Source organism: Erythranthe guttata, chromosome 2, assembly GCF_056151865.1.
Source record: "Erythranthe guttata isolate IM_541 chromosome 2, IM_541, whole genome shotgun sequence".
Classification (NCBI taxonomy): Eukaryota; Viridiplantae; Streptophyta; class Magnoliopsida; order Lamiales; family Phrymaceae; genus Erythranthe; species Erythranthe guttata.
In genome coordinates, this window is record NC_142534.1 from 5,824,314 (window position 1) to 5,850,048 (window position 25,735).

General features: G+C 37.2%; 2 protein-coding genes and 1 pseudogene across 3 annotated transcripts; 2 read left to right on the top strand and 1 right to left on the bottom strand.

The window, feature by feature from the left end:
- Positions 1-330: 330 nt before the first annotated feature.
- Positions 331-4,402, top strand: LOC105978177 (RNA polymerase II subunit B1 CTD phosphatase RPAP2-like protein). Its single transcript, XM_013003598.2, has 6 exons — positions 331-1,149; positions 1,244-1,729; positions 2,073-2,266; positions 2,367-2,627; positions 3,199-3,357; positions 3,974-4,402. Exons 1-6 carry the CDS (start codon positions 558-560, stop codon positions 4,076-4,078), a joined length of 1,797 nt encoding a protein of 598 aa, XP_012859052.2. The 5' UTR covers positions 331-557; the 3' UTR covers positions 4,079-4,402.
- Positions 4,403-11,150: 6,748 nt separating this feature from the next.
- On the top strand, positions 11,151-13,425 carry LOC105978148 (C2H2 and C2HC zinc fingers superfamily protein). Of its 2 annotated transcripts, none has more exons than XM_013003568.2 (5): positions 11,151-11,672; positions 11,784-11,848; positions 12,516-12,600; positions 12,686-12,736; positions 12,830-13,425. In XM_013003568.2, exons 1-5 carry the CDS (start codon positions 11,531-11,533, stop codon positions 12,937-12,939), a joined length of 453 nt encoding a protein of 150 aa, XP_012859022.2. In that variant the 5' UTR covers positions 11,151-11,530; the 3' UTR covers positions 12,940-13,425. The 2 variants fall into 2 exon arrangements, with proteins under 2 accessions (XP_012859022.2, XP_012859021.2); XM_013003567.2 differs by having other exon boundaries at positions 11,333-11,672; positions 11,781-11,848.
- Positions 13,426-15,010: 1,585 nt separating this feature from the next.
- Positions 15,011-21,241, bottom strand: LOC105978152 (putative inorganic phosphate transporter 1-8; annotated as a pseudogene).
- Between the last annotated feature and the right edge of the window lie 4,494 nt (positions 21,242-25,735).

Sequence of the window (25,735 nt, forward strand, 5' to 3'; positions counted from 1 at the left end):
GAAGAAGATGAAAATGGCTAATTGTATATTATAATTGAAGGACATTTCAGACATTGGCCAAGTATTATTAATTTAGACCGAAATATCAACAAAACAAAACATTATGTAATTGATCAAGGGATTAGCAGTTTTGAAACAATACTTCAAACCAAAAGCCTAGTATGTTATTCCTAATACTCAATTTAGTCTCAATATTACATATCCCATACACACTTATCTATCCAAACTACCCAACCAAAAGGGCCCCAAAGTATAAAGACTACTCTATTACATCAACTAATAGAAATGTGACATCTGTCCTTCTACTGCAGTAAATTTGGCAGCCGAGAATTAACCTAATTCACGCGCAGAGTGAGTACAGTGACGCACCAGCCCATAACCCATAACTTAAAGCCCAGTATCCAATTCTTGCAAAACGCTGTCGTTCTGAATAACTGATACAATTCCACGACCTTCTGAGAATTTCTCCAATTGATTATCAATCCTAGGGTTCCGACGGTCCATTCTTCCCCCAAATCCACTTCTTCTTCTCCGGCCACAACAACTGAACTCTGAAGATGACGAAGGACGGAAAAATACTGGGGGTGAAGGATGCAGTTCACAAGCTTCAACTCTCTCTCCTCGAAGGAATCAAACACGAGAGCCAGCTAATCGCTGCCGGTTCCTTAATATCTCAGGGCGATTACCAGGATGTAGTGACCGAGCGCACAATAGCCCACGTATGCGGTTACCCTCTCTGTGTCAACTCGTTACCTTCCGAGCCACCTCGGAAGGGCCACTATCGTATCTCACTCAAGGAGCACAAAGTATACGACCTTCACGAAACGCATATGTACTGCTCGACTGAATGTTTGATACGCAGCCGAGCATTCGGCGCGAGTTTGGAGGAGGAGAGATCTTCGTCTCTTGATCCTGCGAAAATCAATGCGGTTTTGAAGATGTTTGATGGGTTGAGTTTGGATTCCGTTATGGGTTTGGACAAGAGTGGCGATTTGGGGTTTTCTGGGTTGACGATTCGGGAGAAAACGGTTACGGAGAGCGGGGAAATGTCGTTGGAGGATTGGGTTGGTCCGTCGAACGCGATCGACGGCTATGTGCCCCGGAGAGATCAGAATTCGGAAAGGAAACAACCGAGTAGGAAGAAAACAGGTTTGGTTGAATATTTTTTGCTATCGTTTTTGTTTTGTTTATGTTGTTGGGAAATACTCATGCGGTTTTTGATCTCGTATTGTGCTTTTCGCAGAATCCAATCACGCTAAGCCGAATTTAGCGGACACTTTGCCGTTTGACGTTAATTTCACGAGTACGATTATTATGCAAGACGAGTATAGCGTTTCAAAGACTGCTGTTCCGAGAGAAGCAAAAGGAAAAGTAAAAGGAAAAATGATTAGGAAAAGTGTTAAGGCAGAGAAGATTAGTGTATTAGATGATACGGCTGGTCCTAGCCAAAACGACACTACGTTACTTAAGTCATCTTTAAAGACTTTAGATTCGAAGAAAGAAACCCGTTCGGTTACTTGGGCTGACGAGAAAAGTGATGGTGATGGGAAAAGTATTTCAGAGTGCAGAGAAATCGGAGATAATAAAGGAGCTGTGGTGATGCCTCATTTGACAGATGAGGATGTGGGCGACGAGTCGTATAGATTTACGTCCGCTGAAGCGTGTGCGAGGGCATTAAGCCAAGCTTCTGAAGCTGTTGCATCGGGAAAAACCGATGCATCCGATGCTGGTAATCTCCTCTTCACGGTTTTGAATTTTACTAATATAATTTAGTGCGAATTCAAGAAAATACTTGAGGTTTGCTTTAATTATAATTTTAGTGCGAAAATACCCCTTTGAGATATTACAAGGTACGGCGGGAATACTAGTCGAGGTTTGTTTTTGTTTCATACTACTTCAATTTATAAAATAGAAACAAGTGTCGAGGGGGTATTTCCGTATTTCTAATTTAAAGTATTCGTTTGGTTTTTTCCTTTCCTTTTTTAGACAGGCGAGGGAGTCTTTACCATATAATTCCTTAATGTTTCTCGATATTCTTGTTCGTTTCGGTTCTCATTTTATTTTCCACACAGTATCTGAAGCAGGTGTGATAATATTGCCTCCACCTCATGAAGTAGATGAAGCTAAATATGAACAGATCGGTGAGGTTGTAGATGTAGACCCTATTGAATTAAAATGGCCTCCAAAACCGGGCTTTTCAAGTGAAGATCTCTTCGATTCTGAGGATTCTTGGTACGACAGTCCACCAGAAGGGTTTAACTTAACCGTAAGTTGGCCTTTTAACTAAAAGCGACTTCACTTCTTACATTTCTACCTTATAGTTTTAATGATCTCTTACTGGCAAAAATATTTGACATTTATTTCAGCTGTCGCCTTTCTCGACAATGTTTATGTCACTCTTTGCCTGGATATCGTCATCATCTTTAGCTTATATATATGGCAAGGAAGAAAGATTTCACGAGGATTATTTGTCGATCAATGGGAGGGAGTACCCACCCAAGATTATTATAGATGGTCGATCCGCCGAAGTCAAGCATACCCTAGCTGGCTGCCTAGCTCGGGCTTTGCCTGGACTTGTTTCCGAAATAAGGATTCCGACACCGGTATCAACTATCGAGCAAGGAATGGTATGTTTTTGGAGATTTTTGTTACCGAAAGTAAATAGGGTAAATTACAGTGGTATGGTTAAATTAGGAAAACCCCCCTCCTGTTTGGATAATTACAACAACCTCTCAACTTTAAATTTTTTTACACGCCCACCCTTGTGGTTTCAAATTTTGTGGAATCTTCTTGATTATATGGAATATTATCACTTTTGTACCCGTTTTATCTCATTCGAGCTCCAAATAATGAAGCAAGATGGATCATAAGATGTGTTTTTTGGCTTGTATATATCAAATTGTGGTGCATCAGAAACTGTATTTTTACACAAAACGAGTACAAACTAGAGCACATTCCACAGAATTTAGATGATTATGTTGAATTTGATACCATAAGGGTGGAAGTGTAAGAAGATTCATAGTTGAAGGGTAGATGTAATAATCCAAACAAGAGGGAGTTTTCCGTAATTTTACCATACCTTAGGGGTGGTTGTAATTTACCTATGTAAATATGTATCTTGTGTCATAGTTCGTAAAATTTATCTGATAATTATCTTGCCGTAGTTCGATTTAACGGCATTTGTTTAATCTTGTGCAGGGACGCTTACTAGACACAATGTCTTTTACGGATGCACTTCCTGGATTCAGAATGAAACAGTGGCAAGTTATTGCCCTTTTGTTTCTCGATGCTCTTTCCGTTAGTAGAATTCCCGCCCTCTCACCATACATGACGGGTCGAAGAATTCTGCTTCCCAAGGTGAGGCACTGAGATTCCGACCTCACTATTTATGACTTTGCTAACTTGTCGCATTTGTTTTATAAAGTTGCTTTTTTGAATGATGAGAATTGTTTACTTGCTCGGCTTCGAGCTCTAATTTCCGGGGAAACGTGATTCGGAGTGGGAATTTGAGTATGTTACTTTTACGTAATGTGGGGATAATGATCGTCCGGGTTCATGTTTCTTTGAGCATTAACTCTGTGAATTTATTTTCTGGAGTCTATGCTTCTTTGCGTAAAATATAAATTGTTTATTTGGGCAACGAGGCTTTGCTTGAGCCTTATAATTAGTGCTATAGGCCTTGAAATTAAGATTTTAGTGCATGTTAGATTTTTTTTAAGAAGCTTCGCAGAGGTTTATTGGTTTGTACTTTCTAAGGTTTTGATTGCTGAATATCGAACATTGTAATCGATCATCTCTCCATGAAAATAGAGACGGAGTCGGCTGGCAATAAGTGACATTAAAAGATTGGTGTTACTGATATTGTATATGCAAATAATTCAGCATTATATGTTCGTTCTTCCTTTTTTTTTTTTTTTTTTTTTGCTCTTTTGTATTCTGAGATTATCGGAGGTTTGTGAATATGAATAATTAGGTCCTTGAAGGTGCACAGATTAACGTCGAAGAATTTGAGATAATGAAGGATCTGATTATTCCACTTGGCCGAATTCCTCAATTCTCTACTCAGAGTGGAGGCTAAACAACCGACAAACATACTCTCGATGCTCTATGATGTTCAACGGATTGAGTTTATTACGCCATTAGGACTTACATTGTAAATCTGCGCTGAAACCGAATGAAATGCAGACATTTTGCACAAGTTAGCTTTTTCTTCGTTTTCTCTGTGCATTTCCGAGTCCTCTGAGGTTGGTAAGATTCGTATAATTTGATGGAAAAAAGGCAAATTTTGTTGGTAATAATTGTATTATGTCTATAATGTTATTTTGTAGTCACTGTTTGGTCATCACTTATTCTGCTTCTACTGTTAGCCAATGAATGCAAGCTACCCTTGTTTTCTTTGTCATTTTGATATTTGATAGTTTAGATTGGAAATATTTAACTTGTCGTTGAGTAAATATATGATCTGTGATCATTAAACAATATATGCACTATTTAAGTATTGATTTGTTAATTAATTTATTTTGGCCAAAAAGTTAGCTTTATTATATAGGGCAAATGGCAATAGGCTCATGACAGGGCACTTAATAAAAAGAGGGACATTCAACTTTTATGTCTATCAAATAAATTAAACCCATTAAAACTTATTTGAAAATACAGAAAATCTTTTTATATATACCAAAATTACCCCCAATTCATTGAAACTTAATTTAACTTCAATTTCATGATTTACACCCCAATTTAGCTCAATTTCATCAATTAACTAATTTTAACCCTAATCTTAATTTTGACCCCAATTTGACCCGCCACCACCGGAGACCGCTGGTCAACCGCCGTTGACTGCCGGTCTCCAGCGTTGACTTTTTTTTTTCCTTAAATAAATATTTTAATTAATATTACTGTCTTGGTTACTAAATTACTGTCTCCAACAGTTATTTAACTGTCGGAGACAGTAATTTAACTGTTAATTGACCTTTTTTTTTTTTTTCCTTCAAAAATATTTTCATTAATATTACTGTCTTGCCTGCTAAATTACTGTCTCCAACAGTTATTTAACTGTCAGAGACAGTAATTTAACTGCCGGAGACAGTAATTTAACTATTAATTGCTTTTTTTTTTAATTAATATTACTGTATTCGTTGCTAAATTACTGTCTCCAGCAGTTATTTAATTGTCGGAGACAGTAATTTAACTGTTAATTGACTTTTTTTTTAATTAGTATTACTGTCTTGGCTGCTAAATTACTGTCTCCAGCAATTATTTAACTGTTAATTGCCTTTTTTTTTTTTGAATTTTTTCTTAAAAAAGATTATTTTAATTAATATTACTGTCTTGACTGCTAAATTACTGTCCTGTCTCAGACAGTAATATTAATAATATTACTGTTCGGGAAAATAATATTCATAATATTACTGTCCCAAACAGTAATATTATTGTCTGAGACATTAATTTAGTAACCAAGACAGTAATATTAATTAAAATATTTTTTTCTAAGAAAAAAAATTCGGAAAAAGAAAAAAAAAAGTCAACGCTGGAGACCGGCGGTCAACGGTGGTTGACCGGCCGGAAAAAAATTCAGAATAAAAAAAAGGTTTTCAGAAAAAAAAAAAAGTCAATGCCGGAGACTGGCGGTCAACGCCGGAATCTGGCTGGAAAAAAAAATTTCAGAAAAAAAATATTTTTTCAACAGAATATTTTTTGGGGGTTAATGTGATATATTTGTTTAAATACGGGGTCAATGTGTAATATTAAGAAAGTTAGAGCATAATTGATGGAATTGATAAGAATTATATTATGGAGGGTATTTTAGACTAAAGGCATGGGAATGAGTTTACTTGAAAGACTGTTTTTTTTGTGGACCAATGTGCATTTAAGTCCCATGTGATGGGCCTATTTGCCATTCGCCCTATTATATAATATGACGGACAATTACAAAAGAGTCTCGTTAAAACCTTGTTTTGCTATCTTATCTAAATAAAGTAAATGTTTTACTCTATTAGGTAATTCCATATATAATTGAATATTCGCGTCTTCCTTGATGAACATGAGGAAAAAGAGCCCCAACCATATTTTTGCTGCCGATGTATATGCACAATGCTCCATTGATCTTTCACCCGACCACGACAGTTTGTGAGTAGGTATCTCACGTCCTATGATATGTTACTTCTACTAGTGACCATTCCGCAAATGAGTTGAGAGTCGGTTTCAATGGGAACTCTAAATTAACCTTTCGCACGACATATTTGAATCCCTTCCAATAGAGCCCGCACTTCCACATATAATGTATTGTGTTGCTCTTAATAACTTGTAAAATCAAAATGAAAGCACGTTGATGATCTCCCCGGTATTGCACCATTTATAGAGCCATCCACATTTAACTTTACATGATCCTCATCAGGTGGAAACCAACAAACACATTAACCCGGTCTAATTTATGTGGAAACTAACAAACACATAAACCCACCCTTTATAGAGTCATCCACATTTAACTTTACATAATCCTCATCAAGTTGAAACCAAAAAACACATTAACTCGGTCTAATCTAGGTGGAAACTAACAAACATATAAACCCGTTGTGATCTTGGTCTGCTTGATATTTAGGTTCAACCTTTGTACAATAATTTGCCCCCATAAGCTAGTTTTGCTTTGAGCTTTCATTATAATACACAAGATCGATATATACTGGTATATATATCGTTGTGATTATACTATTTGATACCATGGGGTGATCTTAAGAATTGCATAACACCTACATTTCCAAATACCGACATTCCATAAACTAATATGCCGAGAGCAACCAATCCTAATTGTAAATTCGGACTGAAAGACTCCATCCAATATGAATATAGATGCCTCACTGATATATATTGAGCCCGCTTCTGAAAAATACCACCATAATAGCTCCAAACTTGTAAAACTATATCCGATTCGGTAAACAATGTTTTATAAACTGTTTCAAAGAATAGAAACAACAGTGCCACTTCGAAAGTGAAAAAAAAAACATTTTCTCCGAAGGTTCATAATTTGCGGTCTTTCACCATTGTCTCCTTTGGTTTATTATTCAATTTTCGAAAGTCCTTCTTGAAATGAACCAACAATTCACAATGGGAACAACATGAGTTATGTCCTTCATACTCTATTTTTTGCCAAAAATCTATTTCTTTAGATTCTTCAATCCTAGACCTGATCACGTTTCCTGTTTTGAACCGGAAGCGGCTCGTGTCAATGTTCTGGTTAATTGGAACCGGAACCGGGTCAACGCAAACCGGAACCGGAACAGGATAGCACGATTCCGTCCAGGTTCATAAAAATGTTGAACCGGAAGCGGCGGTTCCAAATCGGTGGTTCAACATGAAAAAAAGTAAATATAACTTTTTCTTTCTTTCTACTTTTTTTCTAGTGTTTTTACAAATATAAATTTATTGTTAGAGTTTTTACAAGTATAAATAATATTTTTTTACAAGTTATTATATATTTCTTTTAAGTTTTTACTTTCTACAATTATAAATAAATAATATTTATTAGTATAAATACTTTTTTAAGAGGTTTTAAAAGACAATATATTTTTCGAAATTATTTATATACAAATAAGAATAATTAAAATAAATAAATTAATAATAGCGAGTAATCGTCAAACCGGACCGGCGGTTTTGAACCAACCTTGAACCTTCATATTCACGGTCCGGTTCACGTTCACTTGAAACTTGGACCCTAACCGCCTGTCCCGAATCAGAACCGGCCCGGAACCAATACTGGCTCAATTAAAACTTGACGTGGATCAAACAATCCAACCACTGGCTTCTGAAGCAAATTTGACTTAACAATAATATGAGAATATGTCTCATGCAGACTCGGTCACCCATTAGAAAAATTTATAATTAAAGCATTCTCAACCTATTTTGATGTGTGTGCCACCTCAATAGCTGAAAACTAACAGAAAGATGAAGGAGGCATGACAATTGGTTCATACTTAAAAGGTACTTGGAGAGACCAAGTTGTGGGGAACTATCTTCTGAATTTTGTGTTGATAACACAATTATAATTGGTCAATACAATTTAAGAATGACTTGTTAGGTATCTGCCCAAGTAAGTACATTCCGTACGAGTAGAAATAAGACTTTTATTGGACAACTTTTGTTAAAGGAAAGATGATGACTATTACATCAACCAACATACGAGTTACCTATTTTGCGAGAATTATTGTTTTTATGTGTATGATGACCAAACATATGTTGCTTATCATTGGATATTAGGGCTGACAGACTCAAGATTACAATGATTACAATGAAGTCGATCTTTACGTTGATATTGAAGCTATTATATAGCACATGAGTTTATATTGAAAAATGGTTTAACCATAAATGATCTTGGTTTCCCCCGACATTGGGGGATGAAGCCACCGATGATGAAACAGAAAGACCGTATCGGAACATCACTTCTGCAGTTCATAGGTATGTATAAATGGAACAACAACGTCTCAAAATTGAAGAGCGAGAAATACGCGAGTGGGAAACAAGGTTCGGGCCATGCAGGGATGAATTAGAAATAGCGAAAATGAAGAAATGAAAGCAAGCAAAGAATGTACGAATAAATGGAACCAATTGAGGAAGCACGAGCCAAGGTGAAGAAGAATGTAGATGAAATGGAGACCAAATTACTCTTTGTCTCTGTAAACAATGCGTTTACAACTTCGAACCCATGCACATACCAAACCCAGACCCTTGCAGCCTGGGGAGAGGACTTTTGGGAGTCAAAAGATAGGGAGGGAATCCAACACTCTAGTGTTTGAGAAATATTTATTATCAATTAATGCCTTAGGAGGCAGAACAATCGGTTAAGGATTAAACCATTCTGGTGGCGGACTAGGGTTTGCAGGTGCAATACCTACAAATATTTCTCACATCAGATGGTCGAGAGTTATGTCCTTTGTTAGCCGGTGTATATGGCAGCCATACGGCCGAAAAATAGAAAATTAGGATGAGGGTGAATGGCTATGGGAGGAGAGGGATTATTTTATGAACTAAACATTAAAATTATCCGTTGGTATATTTTGTTAATTAATTAAAGCTCTTTATAATTAAGAAATTTATATGGTTCAAGTTTGCTGACTTTTCGATTTTCGATTTCGGTTTTTGTTCAAGTTTTTTTTCCCCTTTAAGAGATTATGGTTGAGTTTGAAAGTAATTTAATTTCGTCACAAGCACAAGCTTCTTCATTTACTTCAATTCGCAAAAAAAAAAAAAATGAAAAAAAGGACACAACATGAAATTATGTTTTGGAGGGAACAAATGCAAAAGGAAAAAAATACATTGATTTGTTTGTTCTGCAACAAAGAAAAGGTGGATGTATTAACAAAATAAAACAACATCTTTTCAGAGCTCCAGAAAATCCCTTTTTCTTGCAATAAGGTTGACGTAGAAGTTCGGCTTGAAATGAAAAGGTTTTTTGGATTCTAATGTATAAAAAGTAAGGGAGAAGAACAAGGTGCTTGAAGACTCATCAAGTGAAGGTGACGACATTCCTTCTCAAAACGAGCCGCCAAAGGAAAAAAGGAAAAGCATTTGCTGGGATTGAATCATTTTGTCAAAAAGATCTAAAGGTAACTCATTCTTCACAACCTTCTATCAGAGCATGCATGCAAAGTAAGGAAGGGTGGAAAGAGACTGATTAGACCATTACATTATGGGTCTATGATGCATGTATCCCATTTAATGCTTGCAATTCACCTTACTCTCAAATTGCTATTGATAAAATAGCTAATATGGGTCTTGGTTATAAACATCTTTCTTATCATGTTTTGCGAGTAAACTTACTGAGTCATGCTAAGAAGCATGTTAAGTTTATCACGAATTCTATGAGAAGAACTTGGGAGATCGCATGTTTCACCATAATGAGAAACCATCCTTGACTTATATATATGAGGGCATGCACATGGCACGTTTGGGGATTATGAATATTTTTAAACATAAGAAAATACTCTACCCATCCTACCTAGTGATATTATAGACAGTAGATGGGATCGTATGTTGCAATGATGTCTTCATGCAATAACATATTATTTCAAACCTGCTTTTCAATACGACCAATCTTGTTAATGGAAATATCTGAGATAGTGCGTGGAGTGCTAAATGTGTTGGATAAAGGGGAAGGCGATGATAACTGAACAATACCGGATGAGTTAAGAACTTTTGGAGAGCGTGAGATGAACTTTGCTCGTCTAAAGGTGCTGCTTACCTATTGTAAAATCACTAGATTGAGTAAATATTAATTTATGATGCTATAATTTTTTTAAATTTACTGTTTAACTTTTACAATTATTGCATTTGTACATGTTTTAATTTATTAATATACAAATGTCGGAGTTCATTTGGTTTTGATGTTGGAGTTTATATTTGTACTTTATTTAACAAATGAATGTTGGAGTTTATTTGGTTTTGATGTGGCAGATTTGCAATATAAAGATCTTTGGTCAAACTGCTTCTTTTTATGGATGCGAACGTAATTCGAATGTATTTGAATACATTCACACAAATAAAAAAAAATGAGCAAAAATTGAATGATCTTGTCTATGTTCACTATAAACTGCGATTGCAGAGTAGGTGAGTTTTCCAATATTCAATAAATTATTATTTTTTATATTTTATTCTTAGTATCAACTTTATACCATTTGCTTGTAATTAGCTAGGTTGACAAATTCCAAAAGACCCTATCATCCAATTCATTATGAATCCCTTGAAATACCAATTATTGGATTGTCGAAAAGGAAATGAAAGCTTGATTTTGATGAACTTAAAAGTATGTTGCCAGAGGAATTTGCAAGAGACGTGGGAAATAAAGTGCACAAAGTTTATTTTTGTGTAATTAAAATTTAATGATAATGATCTAAAAGTAGTTTAAAGTTGTATTGAATTGGTTATTTCAAAACAATAATAATCATAATTTATTGGCTTGATGCGAATTTTATCTATGAGCATGATATAGAGGAATATAGATGGAAATGGAGATGACAATGTAGATGCGAATGATATTGATGAATGATGATGATGATTATATGTTATATTTAAAATTTGTGTTTGATAAACGTACGTGATTTTTTGCGACTTTGTACTTTCTAAGACTAATTTCTATGTTTGTACGGCGAGGATAATTTTGATAAGATACATTATTGTTATGGACGATTTTCGGATTAAATTAGAGTTTTTGATATGTGGTTAAATGATGCAAATGTTTGTTTTGATGTATTTATATGCATAATATAAAAAATAAAAAAAAATAAAAAGAAAATTAGAAAACCCGGGTCGAACTCGGTTGAATGGATCCGACCGTGACCCGATCTGCAAATTAGACGATGACACAGCTAATTCTGCAATTTGCAATTCTTCACCGAATTTGGTAAAATAATCCTGAGGATCCTTCTCTCGGCGGCGGCGACGGCGTTTCTAATTTGATCGGAATACTGCAACAACTGAGTCTGCTTTCTTCTCCCGCAGCTGAGTCGGTTTCTTCTGCACTTAAATTTATTCGCAAAGCCAAATGCCGTTGGGTAAATACGTCTGCGACTACTGCGACAAACAATTCCAGGACACCCCCGGAGCACGGCGGCGCCACCTTCAAGGCGTCGCCCACCAGAGAGCCAAAGCCCTCTGGTACGACTCCTTCCGCTCCTCCACCCAACGTATGTCTCTCAAAGAAATTTCATTGGGGCACAAGCACAAACACATTACGAGCATGCATTTTTTTTTTTTTTTTAATTTGTTTTTTCTTTTCCTCTTCATCATTTTAGCAGGTTTGAATCAGGTTCAAGATCCCCTGTCTATCGGCAAAGGAGTCTGCAATCGGTTTGTCCGTACGGTATGCATATGCATTTTGTGTGTGTGTGTAGTGTGTGTTTGTGTGTTTGTGCACCTAGGCTCCATTGTTTTTTGGATATTGTAGTTTAAAATTTTCTTCTTTATAAAACTGGCTGTCGAACATACGACTTTCTTGAGGTGATCGGAATTGAATTCTCTCGTTAATCTACAATGTTTTCTGACTTGGGGAAAAATGCTATTCAAATTATCCGAAATACTCGTAAAAAAATGAATGCAGAGAATTATCGGCGGAGGGGAACCTCTACTCCATCCGCCCCGAGATTAATCCTACCAGCTTATTGATTTTTGATTGTTCATGGAAGTTAGATTTGCCCGTTTTTAGATATCTATACATTGGAATGCCGATAATTTTTTGGGACTTATTATCAAGAATATTTCTACACAGCCGGAATACTTTCGGAAATTTATCTAGTTTTTTTTGGGATGGAAAACAACTAGTTCAATTTAGAAAATTTGATCAGTCGTTTCACACAGAAAAATAACGGATCTAAACTTTCTGTACGTGATGGTGCTTGTTGGTATTAATGAAAATAACTTATTCTTTTTTACTTAACACGAGGTGGTTATTCAATACATATTCTGAAGGTTTTGTGAATTAGTTTTCTCACTGTCGAATCTGATTACTAACTAATTTGTTTAACGGAAAGGGATCGTGCCAGTATGGAAATTCTTGCAAGTATTATCATCCCAATAAGAATTTGCCAAACATGACGAGTTCTCAAGGGACGGAAGGTAGTGAATGCGTTGCGTTATTTCCATGCGGCTTTTATATATTTTCTCGACATGGTAGCCAATGTTTGTATTTAATAATTTGCAGGAACAAGTTTTGTCAATAATATCCAGTCTCAGAGGGAAGCTTCTCTGCCTGGTAAGTGTCTTTTTCTACCCTTTCAACTGTGTCGAGTTTCTCTCACTACTTGTTATAAGTTCTGTTTGATCAATTAGAACTATTTTACGACAGCTGTACTTTCTGGAAATCGAACGGGAGCATCACTTAGAAACCTACCTCCATCGCTGTGGCCTCCTCCAGAAGGTGGATATCCGGCCATGCCCTTCATTGATTGGGGGTAGTTTTGGTATTTTACTATCTGCAAAGTTTTTCTCGTTACCTGAAATACATTATTTCGCATTTTAATGATGCTGTCAATATATTTTCTTGAAAGCTTTCGTCTTGGTTTTGTAGAATATATATATATATTTTATTTTATTTCATATTATTACGTAGTAAATGTCCTTATTGAAGTTAGATGAAACTAGAGCAACAAAATGAATGGCAGAGGTGAACATGGGGCTCTTTGAAGAAGCTACGTTCTAAATGCTGTGCTTTATTGTTTGCGATAATTTCGAGTTTACCTAAAATAGGCTTAACTTCAATACGACATGAAGCCGTTTTGTGATATTTGATTTGACTTGTAACTTGTAATTATATACCACCAGGCTCTGCAGAAACATATTGTTTGTTTTCACATGCTAAGTCGAACTTTAGACCTCTACTCTAAGGCCTCGTTGGGTTGGGGAGATTAGCCGTTATTAACTAAATAATTGGACTTTGTTTGATGTTTGGTATCCCAATAACTTACCGGGTCGACCCGCAAATATTATCTTATCATACCTTATCTTGCTTTTTAGGGAGCTTTTTGTTGGACGTCCCAGGGTATGATAAAATAATTGGGTTTTCATTAGATTATTTAATCTTATCTTAGCTAATCTTAGCTTGTCAACCAAACGAGGTCTAAGGCCTCAAAATGGCATTCCATGAAAGTAACCTATCATATGAATATAGGTCGCTTCTTATATGCAACAAATATCTTATGGGGTAGAAGAATTCTTTTTGCAAATGTAGTACGGGGAAATTTGTTAAGTTGAAGAAGCCACAAGTGTGCGAGAAGACAATTTTCGACAACTATGTTCCCTATATTAGAATATTCAGTGAGAATCTTTGGGCTATATTCTTTTTTTTTTTTTTTGATTAAAGCTATATTCTTTCAATGAGGGGAGAATGTAACACCCCTTAAATTTGTAAGTTGCTAAATTCTTAAGGGTGGCCATTTCTATTATAAAAATTCGATTTACGAAAGAACAAAGAGTGAACAAGATCGTTGAAAGAGTTACACAAAAGTTGCGCTACAGATATACAGTGTATTTCGATAGTGAGCGTCACACTTTTCCCCTAGCATTGTTCATGTCGTTGACGATTAGAATAATTTTGGAGTCATTATTTTAACTTATGGTGCTAGCACATTTTGCATGGATGCATTGACTTGGACGACACAAAATATAATTTCATCACACCTTATATATGAAACTATAACATTTTATGTTATTATAACTTACTTGTCCCTTCGCTTTCGAAATACTTATAAGACACATTTAATTATTGTATTTTATGATTATTTCTATGCTACACCTGTAGAAGGTTAAATGGAGTGGATTTTTACAGTTGATCTACAAGCACCCTGGAACCGGAAATTGGAAATTTTGTTCCAATTTTCACCCATATCTACATCTACCACTATCTCTTGATATGAAGTGTACTCTATTATTTGTATAGTTATACTTGTTTTAATTTGTTATTACAATACTATTCTATATTTGTTTCTTTAATTTACTATTATGTTTTATACTTTACTTAATATTCAATTGCTATGAAATTATGGAGTAACAATGTTTTACTCAAACTAGTAAAAAATGTAGTTATATTGTTCGAATGCATGTTACATTGTCTATCATATTTTTATGTTGTGTATGATCTACTGTGAACCCGAGAAAAACGTAAAAAATCATATAAAACTTATAGTTTAGAATTTGTATATGATATGTTATTCATCGAATAATTTGGTAGAAGCTCGGAAGAAACGAAAAAGAAAATTGAGGTACGACAACTAATAAAATTTGCAAATTATAACATAAAGAATACATTAATTTGTATTTTTGGAAATACACAATTGAATCTATCAAATAACTAGAAATAATAATAATCAACTAATCTGCATGCAAGATAAACCCTAAACAGGGCTTTGATGATCTTGTTCTTCTTGATCATCATCATCATCTCTGGAAATTTCTTCAAGCGATATTCCTTTCGCCTCCGGCACGAAAAACGTGCACAACAATCCAAGCACGTTTATTCCCGACAGAATAAACAAAGAGTTTCTTACTCCAATTCCAGCAGGGTATTCTGCATCTGTCTTACTCTACTTGTCTTGATTCTACGCCGCGTACAAGAATCCGAAAGCTCCCACAATCGCCCCTGCCTTCCCCGCCGCTGCCGATATCCCGTGGCAAGTCGATCGGAGCCTCGCTGGAAATATCTCCGCCGGCACAATAAAGGTGGTGCTGTTTGGCCCGAAGTTGGCACAGAAGAAAGTCAAACCGTACATTATCCGAAACCCGGTTTTGTTCAGAGTCCAGTGGTGGTAAGGAATCGCCAGAGCTAGCATGAACACCGTCATGAAGAAGAAACCCATGATCTGGATAGTGAATCTTCCTATTCTGTCGATGACAAGTACGGTGGCCCAATATCCTGGAACTGTGCCGCAGAATGCGATCAAGAATTGGGCGAACGAGATCTTGAATAATTCGTCGAGTGCGCTCATGGTTTTTGCCGGGGGCTGCCACCCCACTGCGCTGAATATATATCTTCTTCTGGAAAAGGTTCTGGCTGTAGTAAGCCATGTCGACAAAGAACCACGTACTTGCTGTTCCAATCAAGTGGAGCCCGTACCTGCGTACAAATTCCTTCGAAAATAGCCCGAATTTCGATTTACTAGTCGTCGTGGTTTCTTGCATGGTGATTTCCACGTTCAGGACTTTCTCCATGTCTTTTCTGGCCTTCTCGGCGTTGTTGGCTGTTACCCCCTTAATCGGTGATATCGGTAATGGCTCGAGTGTGGCCGAGCCATGACCGATAAATGGTGCCAAGTGGGGATTGGCACAAGGCAGCCACACAATCGGCCAATGAGTGGTCGAGTGATCGGCAAGCATTTGGGGTGCTTGGCCGAGAAAAGCAAGGATCGGCTTGATTCAAGTGGGAACGGTGATCGAAAGTACTTGTGGCTGGCACGGGCGTTGCTCGGCAGCAAAGACGGACAAAGCGTGGGCAATAATCGGCATGTGGCCGATAACGTGGGCAAACGAACGTTCGAGGGAAATCGACCACGACTTGACAAGTGTGGGCAAAATTGGCAAGGCAAGCAAGGCAGCCCGATGAGCGGGCGTGCCGATGACCGTGTGGGCAAAGACTGGCAAGTAATCGGTAAAGGAAGGCGAACGTGCGGAAAAGGCAAGGCAGATGGGCTGCCTAGCAACCGGCCGGGCTGTTTGGGCCGTTCGGCGCGCACGGGCGCGTACGGTCAAGTTGGGCTTCGGAAATCAGCCTTGTGGGCGGATTTGAGGAAGTTACGGAGCGGTTGAGGCCTGAAAATGCAAGAAAACTGCCCCTTATTACTTGTAATAGTTAGCCAAGTGTCATGTTTGTATGCTGCCATGTGTCCTTAGGTAGTTTTGTGTGAAAACTACCTTTTCCTTGTATTTATTTGGCTATGAGTGCACAAATCCGAGGCATCTAGTATCATCTAGCATATGAGAGTTCAGATTGCAATTGTTGGGCAATTCTGAGTGAGGATTTTGTGTGTGCACCTTAGTCTCCTTTGTATTCGTTGTGGGAATTAATATAAAGGTTGGGCATTGCCCGTAAACGTGCTTGTGTGTTTGATTTCCGCTGCATACTCTTGTGTTCGTTTACGTGGCTGAAAAGACTTGTGTTTGTGCGTGTTTGTGCGAAGAAAATCGTGAGGAAGGCTGACTGGTTTGGTGGGCAAATCAGGCCGTACAAGGGAAAATTTCGGTGATAAATTAACCCCTGTAACAGTTGGTATCAGAGCCAGGTTCAAGGGTTCTGAACGTGTTGCTGTTCGGCATGGCTGACGATTCTGGATCTTCGACAAATCCAAATCCGACTCGTGTGATGATGCTAGAGATGGAATCAAGACTGCAACGTCTTGAAGCCTTGGTTGGGCCGCCCCTAGATCCAACGGATCCACCGATCTTACAAAGACTTGCTGATGGGAAGCGAGATATCGATCGTTTGTCAAGATCGTTGGACGATCTGCCCGAATTTGTGGAGGGCAGATTCACGTCCGTTGCCGAGGAGATGGGACTCCTCATTGATGCCGTTGAGACGAAGCTTGATGGGATGCTTACAGATCTGGCGGTACTTAAGAGGGCTGTTCGTAATGAAGGCTCGAGTTCTGAGGGCAGAACATCGGGATCCAAGGTTCGTGTGCCGGAACCGACTGCGTTTGATGGTGTACGCAGCGCCAAAGAAGTCGAAAACTTCGTGTGGGATATGGAGAATTACTTCGAGGCAGCGAAGGTTCCGGATCGCGAGAAAGTTACCATTACAAGCATGTATCTAGTGGGGGATGCAAAATTGTGGTGGCGTGCTCGTTTATCAGACGATGCAAGTGCCAACCGAGTCAAGATCGAGACTTGGGAGGTGCTGAAACGGGAGTTGAAAGAGCAATTCCTACCTTGCAACGTGGGCTGGCTTGCAAGGGAATCCCTTCGGCAATTGAAGCACAAGGGAACCGTGAGGGAGTATGTCAAGGAATTCAGTTCTCTGCTCCTTGACATACGTGACATGTCCGATGAAGATAAGCTGTTCAACTTCATGGCTGGATTGCAGCCATGGGCCCAAACTGAGTTGCGGAGACAAGGTGTGAAGGATCTGCCAAGTGCTATCTCGGCAGCGGACCGACTTGTCGATTACAAGGTGATGGGGGCCGATGATTCCGATAAGGAAGGCTCGAAGAGGGATAAGTCCAAGGGGAAGAAGTTCGGTGGCAAGGGTGGCCGAAATTGGAAGCAAAAAGAAAGCGGTGATGGCGAGGGATCCACGGTGCATGCCAAGACCGGTGGACAGCCCGTCGTCAACAAACAGAACCGTGGGTGCTTTCTATGTGATGGCAACCACCGAATGAGGGACTGCCCTAAGAGGAGCAAGTTGAATGCTTTGATGCGGGAGTCGGATAGTGAGGAGTCGGACGAGACGAGGAGTGCGAATCCGATCCAATTGTTGAGTGCTTTGGTCGTGGACAAGGCACCCAACGGCACCAAGGGCTTGATGTATGCTTCGGTGCTGATCAATGGCAAAGAAGTGAAGGCAATGGTTGACTCGGGAGCAACTCATAACTTCGTTGCCGAGAGAGAAGTCAAGAAGCTGGGCTTGACTCTCTCAAAACATGCAAGCCAAGTCAAGGCTGTAAATTCAGAGGCGGGGCCGGTGAGAGGCAGAACCGATGTCGATCTTGTGATCGGTTCTTGGAAAGGACAGTGCGGACTGACTGCCGTACCACTAGATGATTTCGATGTGATATTGGGGCAAGAGTTCCTACTTGCTGCCAAGGCTGCGGTGATACCGTTTCTCGGAGGGTTGATGATTATGGACGAAGAGCGTCCATGCTTTGTCGAATGCTCGTATGTGACAAAAGCAAAGGCGGGAAAGAAACTGGTGGCTATGTTGGCTGCGGTGTAATTGGGGGCAGAATCGAACGACGAGGAGTCATCGAGCCAAATTGCAGCCGTTCGAAACAAGACGGTGAATTCTCGGGCTGGTTTGCTTGTACGTGCATTACCGAGAAATGGGACGAGGGCAGAAGGCAAGTTGAGGTATTCATTTGGGTTTATGAATGGGCATTGTGGCCTTACTTTTGTTCCAAGTTGCTGCCGTGCGTGGCACAACTCGTGGGTTCGAAATGTGGTATTCTCTGAATTTCTGTGGCATGTTGGGTTTTTGTTGGGCTGGTTTCTGTTGTGGATGAAATGGAAGCCGTGCTTGGGTGATTTCCGTGGGTTGGTGATCTCCTTTCTCGATCGGTGTGGCAATCGAGATAAAATGCTAGTAGTGCCAAAAGCTAGCATTTTCACTTGTGGTTGGGTGCTGCCGTTTGAACGTGGTTGGCGTTCGTTTTTCCGAGGGCTGAAAGAACATGTGGGATGTTCGTGGGATCAGACTTGGGAGTTGGGATTCGATGTAGTGCTGGTGCTGAAGCACAATTGAAAACGGTGGCAAGACAAGTGGAAACGAGGAACAGATGAAGCCGATGGTGTCGGTTCGACGAGGGCGTCGAACACCGTTGGTGGGGGAGGTCTGTTACCCCCTTAATCGGTGATATCGGTAATGGCTCGAGTGTGGCCGAGCCATGACCGATAAATGGTGCCAAGTGGGGATTGGCACAAGGCAGCCACACAATCGGCCAATGAGTGGTCGAGTGATCGGCAAGCATTTGGGGTGCTTGGCCGAGAAAAGCAAGGATCGGCTTGATTCAAGTGGGAACGGTGATCGAAAGTACTTGTGGCTGGCACGGGCGTTGCTCGGCAGCAAAGACGGACAAAGCGTGGGCAATAATCGGCATGTGGCCGATAACGTGGGCAAACGAACGTTCGAGGAAAATCGACCACGACTTGACAAGTGTGGGCAAAATTGGCAAGGCAAGCAAGGCAGCCCGATGAGCGGGCGTGCCGATGACCGTGTGGGCAAAGACTGGCAAGTAATCGGTAAAGGAAGGCGAACGTGCGGAAAAGGCAAGGCAGATGGGCTGCCTAGCAACCGGCCGGGCTGTTTGGGCCGTTCGGCGCGCACGGGCGCGTACGGTCAAGTTGGGCTTCGGAAATCAGCCTTGTGGGCGGATTTGAGGAAGTTACGGAGCGGTTGAGGCCTGAAAATGCAAGAAAACTGCCCCTTATTACTTGTAATAGTTAGCCAAGTGTCATGTTTGTATGCTGCCATGTGTCCTTAGGTAGTTTTGTGTGAAAACTACCTTTTCCTTGTATTTATTTGGCTATGAGTGCACAAATCCGAGGCATCTAGTATCATCTAGCATATGAGAGTTCAGATTGCAATTGTTGGGCAATTCTGAGTGAGGATTTTGTGTGTGCACCTTAGTCTCCTTTGTATTCGTTGTGGGAATTAATATAAAGGTTGAGCATTGCCCGTAAACGTGCTTGTGTGTTTGATTTCCGCTGCATACTCTTGTGTTCGTTTACGTGGCTGAAAAGACTTGTGTTTGTGCGAAGAAAATCGTGAGGAAGGCTGACTGGTTTGGTGGGCAAATCAGGCCGTACAAGGGAAAATTTCGGTGATAAATTAACCCCTGTAACAACAACCAAGGTGGTGTACTTGTCGGTTTCCAGCAACTTCACCCTCGAGTAGTACGAAAGCACCACCGGAAGAGCGCCGAGCATGAGGATGATCCGCCTAAGCGAGATTTAAAGAATAATTTAGATGGGGCCCCTATTAAAAAAAAACAATTTGTTTATAAGGGTGTTCGGAATTGAATATACTCAAAAAATATAAATAACATTTCATAAAAGTGATGAACTAAAAGATGATGGGGTTTGGGGGTAGCGCCCCTGATATTTTTTTGAAATGCATTAATATAAAAGAACTAAAAATATGGAAAAATTCCAACATTAACCGAATGATTTGCTGGTTCACTTCCTACTGTGACATATAGTATTTACAACAAATAGACATTATAAATATTTTATAAAAAGGAACTTGAATAAACTCATGAATACTGATTCAAATTTTAGGAATAAAAAAAGTATTTAACACATTTTAAATTTAATATTTAGGGGCCCAAGATTAAGAAAATTGTCAAAATATCTATTGATTATTGATTTTAAATTTACTTCAGAATTGATGTTCAAAAATATTATATATAATAAATTTTAAACAATTAAGTACGAATATATAAAGTGTATATAAAAATATTTGTGGCCTAAATTTTCATAAAAATCCGGGGGCCCTAGGCGAACGCCTACTTCGCCTCTCCTCAGAATCGGCCCTGCCTTAGCTCCGCCGCCAAACTCTGCCCCCAAGCTCCGCCGCCGACCGCCGCTCTTGATGCGACGTTCTTGATGTCTTATACATATTTTTGAAACTTTGGATGAATCTGGACAATAAACCGCGTCTTCGCATTCGCCTTTTGCTATAAAAATAAATGAATATTGAAATAAAAAGCAATTGGAATATAGAAAGTTAAAAAAAATATGAAACAACTAAATTTCGACATTATGGTGTCGAATATATGTCCATAAATTCGACACCTTAATGTCGAAATTTAGTATATTTGGACTAATTTGCTAACAGTTAAATTTCGACACTAAGGTGTCGATTTTGTACTCCAAAATCGACATCTCAATGTCGACTTGTACCTATAAAATTCGACCTGTACATGTCGACCGCGTTTGCGTGGGATTTTTTTTGGAAAACGATATTCTAGCTAAAAAACACATAAATGCATGCTTTCTTGGGTTCTTCCACCGTAGAATCTTCTATTTTGATGTCTTCTGACTCCATACTTGCCATCTTTATAAGATTTCTTGAGTTTTGATGATTTTAAATGTTTAGGTTTTGTGGGTTTATGGAGGAGGAATGAGAAAAGCTTTGTAAGTTTTGGAAGATGAAGAAGATGAGAGTTGGTCTTGTGGTTTTGTGATAGGGTTTTTTGTGTTTTTGAGTTTTTGGTATTGCACATTTTAAGTTTTATACATTGAAAATTTTAATTTGGTCTTGCACAAGTGGAATTAGTCTTGCATATAGCCCGAAGCCTTTGAGAAATTGGTGTTTCACTAGGATTTAGGATTTTTTTTCTCCAATTTTTGTTCCTTTCTTATATCGATAAGTAATTACATACATGTGCGGAGTATAGCTCAACTGGTTCCGGATGTGGTAAGTTGGTACAAGGTCGTAGGATCAACTTCTGGCAGCCCGTAGTTTGGAAATTTCAACTCCAATGAGGGATGAATTATCCTTCATTATTCAATTAAGTGTGCACTGTGAATGATTTATTCTGCTTCGAAATGAAAAGTGCTATTATTATTTTCAAGGGTGCAAAGTGAGATTACGTCATAATTAACCTAACATTAAAGCTAAAAGAGTCAATTAACAAGGAGTTAAAGGAGGATTAGGGTTTAAGGTGCCACGTACTTTTTATATAGGGTCCATTTGGTATGCACCCTTCATATGGAAAATGTATAGGGATATGTCCATCCTTAAAAATCTTCCTATGAGATATGCCTTGGAGAGACAAAAGTACTATTGTGACCTTATGTACAATTTTCGTCCAACTGCATTTATCATTTTGGACCTGCATTTAGTATTTTTGTACTGCATATATCATAATTTTTAATTTAATAATTTTTGTACTATTTTTTTATTATTATAGTATTTTTTATAAATTGTTTTTTAATATTTTTATTTTTTTAATTTGTTTAATGTTTTATATTTTTAATTTTATTTTTAATTTTTTTTATTAATTCAAATTTTGGTAAAATTACGGTACTGAAAGTATACTACACATGACTACAGTGTACTACAAGTTCAATAGTCATGTATGGTTATATATAGTCGTGTACTGTCTTTTTACCCCAAAGTTCATCTGATCTACACTAACAAAATTCAAATTTGGATCTTGCTATTATAAATCAACTAACAAACAAAAATGAAAAAAACACAATCACATGCATATATTCTTCAAATATGAACAAGCATTAATGTACATTAAAAAACCTATAGCATACATATAGCTATATGTTACTACATGTGACTAGTTATCTACAATTATCTATAGTTATATATAGTGACATAAAGTCTAGACTAGTGTAGCATGAATCCAACTTTACAAGGCACTTCACCGCATCTTATTCTCTGCATGTCATAAAATTATATTAAAAGCAAAACCTGCGACAAAAAAATACGAGTTAAAGAGCAAAATGGAACATGGTCGTTAGATTACATGAAAATACAAAAAAACATGATTTTTATTTGGATAAATTTACTGAAATAAAATCGACTACAAATGACTATAGTATACTACAAGTCCTATAGTCATGTATAGTTAGTTATATGTAGCCATGACTATACATGACAACATATGACTGCATATGACTAAATAAGATTGTAAAAGCAAAACCTGCGACAAAAAAATACGAGTCCAAGACCAAAATGGAACATTTGAGTTAGATTAAATGAAAAATACAAAAAAACATGATTTTGTTTTTCTTTTTATAAATTTAGTGAAATAAAATCGACTACAAATTACTATAGTATACTACAAGTCCTATAGTCATGTATAGTTATATATAGCCATAACTATACATGACTATATATGACTGTATATGACTAAATATAACTGTATATTCACCTGACTCAAATCACTCATCTAAATAACCACTACTGATTAAATTTTTACTAGAGACAAACAAAGCTCTCACACTTGAGGCATTTCGAATCATCTTCAACTAAATACAAAAAATAAATTAAATATAATTTACAATAGAAATGAACAAGATAAGAATCAAACAAAATAAAAAATTAAATTAATCCAAAGATAAAGATTTTAATATTAATTGTTCACAGATCTTAAAAAACATAGTAGATCTGGTTTTTTATAAGAAATAGTAGATCTGATTTGAGCCACTTCCCTAACCAAAAAAAGAGAAGAAACTAAACCAACAAGTAGAAAACATTTCAAACAAAAGTAGATGGTTTAATACATAGTTCAAAGCGCTGGGAGCAGCAACGATGGCCGGCACAAGGCTGTGGCGGAAGGAAAACGGCGGTGGGAGGAAGGAGAAGAGAACGAGAGTTGAGAGAGAAAATATTAGTGTTTTAAATTGTAACTAAAAGGGCAAAACAATTATTTCAATTTGTCCATGGGGTTCTGTCAAATTAAGATTATAATTTGAGTTTTTAAATAGAAAAGGAAAATCCATAGGACCTATCCATATATCCATATATATTTTCAAAACTAGGGGTATCCTACATTTCCCCTTTTCTATATATAATATAGGGGTCATTACAAATAAGTCAATCAATGTGTACTTATCAAAGTTGTAAAAATCGGTAATCGGGTCCGAGTCGGTCAGGTACCGACTCACAATTAATCGGTGCGGCGGTGATTAATTGGTGATAAATCGGAAATAAATCGGTTTTTAAAATTTAATATAATATATTTCTAAATATTATTTATAAATACTTCAAACATATGTAAAAAGATATTTAAACATAGTTATATCTCCATCATGTATATATCCTAATAACATAATAAAAGTTTAATAATCATAAGATCATAATACATAAATATCCTTATGAAATATAAATAAAAAAACAATTTTTTTGAATTTACATTTATTCTTGAACATTCGTGGCATACATCATTAGTTGTTTAACAATAACAATTAACATAAACAAAATAAGGCATAAACTCATATTAAAATCCAACTTTTATATTGAATTATAAAAAAAAAAAAAAAAAAAAAAAAAAAAAAAACCGATTTTTAGCCGATTTTTGACCGATTTTTTGCCACCGAGTTTGACCCGCCTTAAAGGTTTGACCGCGTCGGACCGACTCAGACCGCCTAAAACCACCTCACAGGCAAAAAACCGATTTTTCAAACCTTTACACTAAAATCGTAAAGGTTTTGGACCGCCTCCGCCTCGGAGAGGCGGCCGATTTTTAGAACACTGGTACTTATTCATAATGAAATCTAGACAAAAAACCCCTTTACCAATAACACCACACATGGTCCAGATTTTTGTAAAGGACTAAAATAACCCCTCATACTTTAACATGCTCCAATTTCATCCTTAACTTTATTTAACCTCAATTTAACCCCAAATTTCACAAATTATTCAATTTTGACCCAAAATTTTTTTTTTCAAAAAAAAAAAAATCAAATTTTTTTTCCTGCCGGATTCCGACGTTGACTTTTCAAAATTTTTTTTTCTTCCGGATTTTTTACCGGTTTCCGGCGTTGACTTTTTCGATTTTTTTTTTCTTTCTTTCTGTCACTTTTTTTTCGGTTAAACAACAATATTGCTGTGATAGACAGTAATATTAACTATATTACTGTTAAACACAGTAAAATTAACTAAACTACAGTTTAACAGAGTAATATTGCTATATTAATCTCTAGCACAGTAATATTAACACAACAAAACTCATTATTATTGTGTAATAGAGTAATATTACTATGTTGACCGTTCAACAAATGTAAACATAATAAAAAGCCAAAAGAATTAATATTACTGTGATCGACAATAATATTACTATAACAACAGTAATATTACCGTCAACCACAGTAATATTACAATAATAGACAGTAATATTATTACGTTACTCCGTGAATAACTCAAACAAACAAAAAAATCAAAACAAAATAATAATATTGATGTGGTTGACAACAATATTACTATAACAACAGTAATATTACCGCCAACCACAGTAATATTATTGTGTTTACAGTAATATTACAATAATAGACAGTAATATTATTACGTTACTCCGTGAATAACTCAAACAAAACAAAAAAAAAAAAATATTGATGTTGTTGACAGTAATATTATTGTGTTTACAGTTATTTTACTCTCAACGACAATAATATAATTACGTTGACTTCTTAACAAAAAAAAAAAAAAATATTACATTAATTTACTTTCAACGACAGAACAATTACATAAATGTATTGTCAACGGCAGTACAATTACGTTAATTAACTGTCATTAACAGTATAATTACGTTAATTTACTGTCAGTAACAACACAATTACGGTCAACGTTTAGCGGCAGATGTAAAAAAAAAAAAAAAAGTCAACGCCGCAGACTGCCGGAAACCGGCGGAAAAATCCGGAAGAAAAGAAAAGAAAGAAAAAAAAAGAAAAAGTCTACGCCAGAATCCGGAAGAAAAAAAAATATCGAAAAGTCTACGCCAGAATCCGGCGGCAAAAAAAAAATTGAAAAAAAGAGTTTTTGAAAAAAAAAGTGAAAATTGGATTTTTGTGGTCAAAATTGGACTTTTGT